General features: G+C 33.2%; 1 protein-coding gene across 3 annotated transcripts in view; it reads left to right on the top strand.

Moving 5' to 3' along the window:
- The first annotated feature begins 243 nt into the window (after window positions 1–243).
- LOC114240896 (uncharacterized) overlaps window positions 244–8,019 on the top strand; it is a 173,394-nt gene continuing 165,618 nt past the window's right edge. The window contains exons 1-5 of one of the 3 annotated variants that reach the window (XM_089734605.1): window positions 244–415; window positions 1,066–1,238; window positions 1,536–1,710; window positions 2,772–2,855; window positions 3,263–7,900. In XM_089734605.1, the coding sequence (XP_089590731.1) occupies window positions 1,600–1,710; window positions 2,772–2,855; window positions 3,263–5,566 (2,499 nt within the window). In that variant the 5' untranslated portion in view covers window positions 244–415; window positions 1,066–1,238; window positions 1,536–1,599 and the 3' untranslated portion in view covers window positions 5,567–7,900. Of the gene's footprint in view, window positions 616–1,065; window positions 1,239–1,535; window positions 1,711–2,771; window positions 2,856–3,262; window positions 7,901–8,019 lie in introns of those variants that run through there. The other 2 variants (XR_016324559.1, XM_028171573.2) reach the window with 2 other exon arrangements.

The raw sequence follows: 8,019 nt of genomic DNA, 5'->3' as shown, positions 1-8,019 counted from the left end.
TTACTCCGATACTGTGGATTTCGCGACACTAATTTTTTAACGAAATTACTTTCGCATATATCGAAACTACTTTCGTGAAACTGAGCTCAACATGCATGACACTAGTTTCGTAATGTAAATTCGCCTTAACATCAAATCAAATAGGTATGTAAGCTAGTGAACAAGTCACACTCACAGAGTACTTTGTATATCGTTTATCTTTATAACTCTGGTAACCATAGATTATACACTTAATTGCTGGTAACTCATTCAAGAAAACGTCATTCGGCCACATCAATTTTTCATCTCTAGAAGGTGTTTTTTGGGAAAATCCAATTTCCCTTCCGTATTTTCCATCCGTTCACACAGTTTGTTTGTTTAACAGTTTGTTCCGTGACTCATTATCCACGGGAAAGCATCAAAACGTTTTGATAAAGTAAATATTTTATGTTGTGTGCTAAGCAAAATTGATTTTATTTCATTTTAAATCAGTGGCTTTTTGATAACAATAGCTTATAATCACTTTGAGTGTGACGCAGTTCCACAAAATCTACAAATTGGATATGCCATAATGTGAAAGTGAATTAGAAAAGTTTTTGAGCAATGGATGAGAGTATTAAGAACTCCCCTTGTAAGGTAAAATTTTAGCGATGTTTTGTTACTTTACCTTTTTCAATCGTAGGCCTAAATTAATTCCTTCTACTTATGGCATACATAGTAGAGTGCATAAAATATTTTTAAAAATAATACACAAATAGATTTTTCATATCTGTAATGTTTGATTTAGAATACTGTAGTAATATAGTGTAGTTAACTTTTTCATGACAAGTAAATAAACCTTTTTACATCAACTCTTAAAAAAAAGCGATAGGAAAGCATTATCAGAAGCTATAGTTACATAAGATATTTTGTATTCTTTTGGAATTTTAATTTTCAAATATCTATTGATTATAGTTTGGAATATAGCAACATAAATCACACAAGTGCACTGCTTCTCTTTATTATGTTGCAATTTTCTTTTCTTACTTATCAACTTTGCACTTACCACAATAGTTAAATGATTTCACTTTGCACTATAATTATAAGGAGTGCAATGATGGAGAGGGCCTGCAGCTTCATGCAGAAGTGGAGCATCTGCGGCAACACCTTTCTGAACGAGATGCACACATTGTAGCACTCGAGGGAGAATTCATCAAGTGCACAGCAAGAGCTAATAATTTTGAAGAGCAACTCAATACTTGGAGGGAAAAATATGAAAGGTATTTGAGCACACACAAACAATTTTTGAATAATGTGAAGATTAAACATTTAAAAGGATTAATTATTGAGAACAATTTATAAAACATTTATAAAATGATTTTTTTAAATGCTTAAATACTTGGAATTAAATGAAAATATTGCTTCTGATATAGCTGGTAATTTCATACCTTTACCAAGTATAAGTAAGAATGTAAATAAATAAATTTTATTTTTTCAATATTTCAATGTTGCATAATGAATAAAATGTGGGACCTAAATGCTATTTAAACAGTTATACTATTAATATATTTCTACAGATTGTATGATTCGCACAAAAGGGTACAAAAATTGAATCAAGTCTTAGAGGATAAACTTCTGCAGATGGTAGACAAAATGAAAGGTGAAAAGAGTCAGCTGACAAAAGATATTGCTACTTTATCTGTGAGATTAGCTGAATCCAAGCATAATTATAGTATGCTTCACAAGGAGAATGTACGTATGTGTTTGTTACTATAAAAGTGGTCTATTTTCTTTGTGTGTATGGATGTAGAACTTGAGTCCTAAAGTATTTAATGTAGAAAAATACATTTTTAATCAAGTAAAGAAATAATTTGTATAAATTGCATGGGTATCAGGCTTTTATATTTGATTGTATGATTTTTGTTTCAAAGAAACTGTTTTGTAAAACAATATCAAGTTTCTTGTAAAATTAATAGTTTTTACACAGTCAGAATATCTTGTTAGCTCTCCCAGATGATTTGCAGATTACGATATTGCTTTACGATTTATGTGACAAAGTTCCTATGTTATAATTAATTAAATAAATATTGAAGATTTATATTGTTACTGTCGAGGAAGACTAAACTTCTCTTCCTCTCCTTCTTAACCTACAAAAAACTTAAACTATAAAAATATGATAAATAGTAATTTGTTGCTAATTTTGTCATTTATTCACAAAAGTTTAGTAACTTTTTTTTTTATTGCTTAGATGGGTGGACGGGCTCACAGCCCACCTGGTGTTAAGTGGTTACTGGAGCCCATGGACATCTACAAAGTAAATGCACCACCCACCTTGAAATATAAGTTCTAAGGTCTCAAGTATAGTTACAACGGCTGCCCCACCCTTCAAACCGAAACCCATTACTACTTCACGGCAGAAATAGGCAGGGTGGTGGTACCTACCCGCGCGGACTCACAAGAGGTCCTACCACCAGTAAAGAGGTCCTACCCACCAGTAAAGAGGTCCTACTACCAGTAAACATCATCATGACATCATCATTTGACAATGAATCTCACAATTTTTTTTATTGCTCTTGTAGGCACACGTCTCACCTGATGGTTGGTGGTTACCGTCGCTCATGGACATCAGCAATCCCAGGGGCAGAGCCAAGCCGCTGCCTACCATACCAGGGCTTAAGATTTGTATGTAAATCTTCAGAGTGTAATATGTTCTAATTATATAATATAAAGCTTAGTAATTTTAAGAGAAAATTATAAATGAGCTTTTAGAACAACTTTTATTTTATCTCATGTACAAATTTTAATTTTTACAGGAAAGGTATAAAAATGATATGAATCTAGCCATCCAGCTGTTGCAGTGTAAACCTGATAATTTTGTTTCACATAAATTGGATAATGTGAGTTATATATCTATTTTTTAATTGGGTTATATTTCTGATGTATTTTGATTCAATTGGTTGGAGGCAGCATTGAACAACGTTCATGGAAGTACTTGCATATGTGCAGTCGCGAACCTCAGTAATGAGAGAACGACAAAGAAGAAGAATAATAAAATTAACATAGTCTTAAGTTTCTAAAACTTACAATATCAATTATTTTTATGGCATTAAATGTGTTGACAATCACATTTATTCATAGATATTTTTGAATTTTTTTTTAATTTTTTTTATTGGCCTTGTAGGTAGACGAGCATACGGCCCCCCTGATGGTGAGTGGTTACCGTCGCCCATGGACGTCAGCAATGCCAGGGGCAGAGCCAAACCGCTGCCTACCGCATAAAAATGTAAATTATTTTCATTTGCAGTTACCCGTTGACACTCAAGCCCGAGTCTCACAATATGTAATGTCCAAAACATCAAAGCCTTCAAGCTCAACGCAGTCAAGAACTGGTAATGAAGTCGAAACGTTTGACGCTAGTGAGTATGAATTCAATATATCGGCATCATTGATGACTAAAATTTTGGAAGACAGCATTCAAGATACTGTCACCAAACATTGTGACACCTGCACTTGTAACAAAACTAAGAATAAACCATTTTGTTACAATGATAGTCATTACACTGTTTCCACTCAGACTGTATTGAGCGGTGAAATGACTAAATCCTGTTTGAATTGCAATGGAGATGTGAAATCTTTACATTCGAACTTGAGTATTAAAAGTACTTCGTCTATTCCATACAAAGTTGTTACTGAAGAATCGACAAAACATAACCTAAATGTTCCTTTATATGTACTACCTCAGAATCCAGACATGTATACACATAATGATGCAGTCATTATTGAAGAAACCAGAGGTAACAGTGTTGATAGTGACAAATTTAAAATAGATGGTAAAAGTGTGACTAGTATGACTGAAGTAATTGCTCAAAAAGAAGTGTCAATCTGTGTTGATGATGTGAAAGTTATAAAAAATAACAACGAAATGCACATAGAGCCTGCAGTGCACCACAAACTTTGTGATCGCACAAAATCGATATCCAGTAAGAAAAGCAGCATTCATAGCGCAGGCCATGAAGATTTGCTTGTTATCAAAGATAACATTCCACTTAATATAGAGATCCCTTCGAAAACTGAGAATAAATCCTTAGATAATGCCAATATCCGAAAGAACTCTCACAGTTCAATGGGTGCTATCAGTAGAACTTCTTCGATTGCTAAATCCACAGTAAGTGCGCAAAAATTGAACACTCAAGTAGGACCAGGTCCCAGGTTCTGCCATTTGCGGATGCAGGCAGGATCGAAAAATATTCTTCTGGATAATGTAGAACCAGATGTTCCCCCCATACTTTATACGCGTCAAAGCAAATGCAATGAAAACTCTTTGTTTAAAGACCTTCATGATGATGCAGATAACTTTATAGATTTAAACAAAAACAATGGCAAGGAAAATCAAAAAATTGACAACTTAGTTGTGGAGAGCACTCTCATTGATGTTCATGTTGATAACAATAACAAAGAAAATGTTATCACGAAAAATACAACAATTAATCCTATTTTGTTAAACGTGTCATCCTCGCCACTACAGCCAATGAAAACTCATAATTTTTCGAGCACCTCGGAAAACAATAACAATCAATCCCATAGTAGTCAGCAAAATATTGCGGAAATAAATAACTTGCTCAATGACTTCAATGTTGATGTGAACAATACGCAAAACGATATTCATGAAACTGACGATAAAGACAAAAATTCAGAAGAAATTACTCCGAGTGACACTCATGATGTGAAAATATTCAATTTTGATCGATACGAACAGAAAAAGTTATCGAATCAGTTCAATAAATCGCTTCGAAAAATCGACATGTCTCAGCTTCATTCACTAGAGAATACGAAGATATCTAAAGATTTGCCACCTCAAGGTGATGCTTCTGAGGTGGAAAAGAAACCAGAAACCAAGAAGGCAGCCCTTCCACCGATAGTCAATGTGTATCCGAACTTAACACAAACACATTTGAAAGCGAATGAAACAAGGAAGGCTTTTACAAACGAACACAGTACAAGTTCGCTGTCCAGTGACGACAGCGCGGCCCTGCTTCAGAAGCAGCAGTTATTGAGAGTGGCGGAATGGGTGGAGAAAAATCTAGAACAACATAACAATTTCAATGATCCCTTGGAAGAGGACGGTGCTACTAGCAACCGCGCAGGAAAGCGGGAAACCAATCTAAGTAGACTGACGGAAACTCTTAATGAACTTGCGTTGAACATGCCACATCCAGTCAGCAAATATTCCAAAGCATTCCTCAAAGAATCTCAAAAAGCAATGGTACATAACAAATTATCGACCAATGAGAAAATAAAAAAGACGGCATCGCCAAACACTGTCATCGTAAGCAACATCGTTAAAGAGACAATCTTCCCAGTTGAGATTGGGGGTCCCACCACCGAAATTTGTAAAGACAATTCGAAAAACAAAACCAACGTTGACGAATACGCCAAAGAACTTAAACGCAGTTTCAAAAAGGAAGTCAATAAAGATATTTCACCTGAAGATTTGGCGAGAATGGAGTATAACGTGAAGAAATTTTTATTGAGCGGCCCTCACTGGGTGAATCCGGCTTCAGACGCTAGGAGCCGGCGCACAAGTAGCAAAACTGAGACTGATGTATAATTCTGCTGTAGTTAGATGCGATAATATGGCGGCTCCACGCTTATCTGATTAGAAGGGCAACTGGTAGTATGATTCTCAGTCGGAGTGGATCTTTGAGACATCTTTTTAATTGGGATTCCCCTTAATGTCTTGTACGTCGTATTTCGGTATATTTAACAGGAAATACAATAGCTTGGGGCAGTTTTGATACATTTAGGCTACTTTTAATTGGCTTCTCCATCGCGAAAGTGGGAGTGGCCATTACAACGCATTCCATTTATCAGTTGCTGTGACACACACGTGCCCCACGACCGACCACCTCGGATCCCGATTTCATAATAAAATCGAGAGCAAATTATTTCCGATACTAGTTCCTAAACGTGAATGTTTGCAAACGATATTTTAAAATGGATTTATTGATACTAGTCTTTGCTGTGGTTTAATTTATAAGTATTTATACAACCGTGTGTGCTATTGTTAGATTTAAGTACGATTTCAGTTCAGGTTTAGATTGATAGATATAATATAATATGTATTTGACGTATAGTAAATATTGTAACGCAGAAATTGTAAAGCACAAAATTTTGTAGCTTACTAATTTTAATGTACTATTGATTAATTAGCATTGTTTGCGTGTTTAATTAGTGTTTAAAAGCTCGTTTAGAGTAGTCAGTATTCTAGGATCGATGCTTTATGAGACGGTTACGGTAATCTTGGATTTGTTCAGATCTGAATTTTGAAATTTAGATAAACACTGCTGGGATTGATATAATGGAATATTTTTGATGTATTTGTAGCGTTTATAGCTAGCTGAATAAGATATTATTCCAATTTGTTTATTAAGAGCTTGTTTTACAATTACGATGTTGTTTTAAGTGCTCAAAAACGGGCTCACCTGGTTTTAAGTAATCACTAGTTTTTATATTAGACATCAATCAAATCGTGTGCCCATTTTCATACATGAAATCAAAGTTTCAATTTTAGTGTATAACCGCTGGATCCTTTAAAAACGCATGACTGCTTAGCGTCTTAAATGATGAGAATTGTGTTTCGGACTCTATACGTCGCAGAATAAAAGTCTGACGTAAAAATGTTTTTTTTTTATTATTAAAGTTTTTGATGTATGAAAATATCAATCACCCTTACAGTTATATGAATCGTAAAACTTTCATTATTATACTTTCATTACATACTTTTATTTTCTTAATTTAACCACATTAAGAATTGATGGCATTCTCTTCGATTGTTTAAAACATAGACGCATTTATTTTATGGCAACAATTTTATACTCTGTAATTTTAGAATAAGTCTTTTATGATTTTGTAGTTGTGTTGTGATTATTGTGAATATATTAACTAAGCTTCACTGTGTATAAGTGGAGTTTTGTTTTGATGAAATTATACTCAAAAAACGATACATGAGTCGTCTATTATCAAAGGTGGCAATCTGTGCATTTGGACAAAAATTTTTTATTGATATTTCAATACAGATTGATTTGAATATAATCGTCTCCTTCAAAGAATACGGTTCAAAACCTGCATTAAATAAAGGTTAATACTTAACCTGTTATTTATCTAAGATGTCGTTCAGAAGAGTTTTGTGACTGCCAATGGAATACAAAGTCAATAATTCGTTTTTCTGATTTACCAATAATTATCCACAAGTCACATTGCCGGCTTTGATACTAGTCGACTCACATATTGAATTTTTTTTTTAGATTAGCTTCTTTTTGTTTTACTTTAAATTGATTGTATGTTTATTGTAATGGAATTATAAATGTTTTGAACAATGGTTTTGTTAAATTATGTGATGATATCGGAATATCGAAAATTTTATTTGCCAGTACATGCGTAGTAAAGTTTTGTTTGTAAGTTAAATGTGTGTTACTTCAATGTCGTCTGCATCTGCTCAAAATCGGCAGTTTCTTTAGCTGTGCTATTAATTTAATGTCGTAGCGGACGATAATTATTTTGTAATATAGACTGAAATGCATTTTTATTTTATTTTTTCTCATTAATTGTATGAAAAATTATAACAAAAAATATATTTGTAAAATGTGAAAGTTCGTTGTAATATATTATAAGAGTTTTTTTCCAAAAAATAAATCCAAATGTGCTTTGTGAACCATTTAAGAATGTAGGTTATATTTGAAGCATTCAACAGTGACTTGTGTGCTTTCTTATTTATCGGAAATATGTTAAATATCTATACAAAAACATGTAAAATTAAATATCGAAATTCACAAAATCAATTATTCGTAAGCGCTTTTTGGTAAACAAATAAAACCGGCCACTTATGTAGCTTGAGCAATATTTTAATGTAATTGTAATTTATTAAATATTTGTGACGATAAAATGTTTTTTTACTCTCCCTTTTCTTAATACAATCAACATATTATTATAATGTATTATGTTTTATTATATAAAATGATTCAGCATACATTTTTGTATATTTTTTTTACAGTATGAAGTAGT

The sequence above is a fragment of the Bombyx mandarina genome, chromosome 18 (genome assembly GCF_030267445.1).
Source record: "Bombyx mandarina strain Sakado chromosome 18, ASM3026744v2".
NCBI classification, from domain to species: Eukaryota; Metazoa; Arthropoda; class Insecta; order Lepidoptera; family Bombycidae; genus Bombyx; species Bombyx mandarina.
This window is presented reverse-complemented; position numbering and strand designations above follow the sequence as displayed.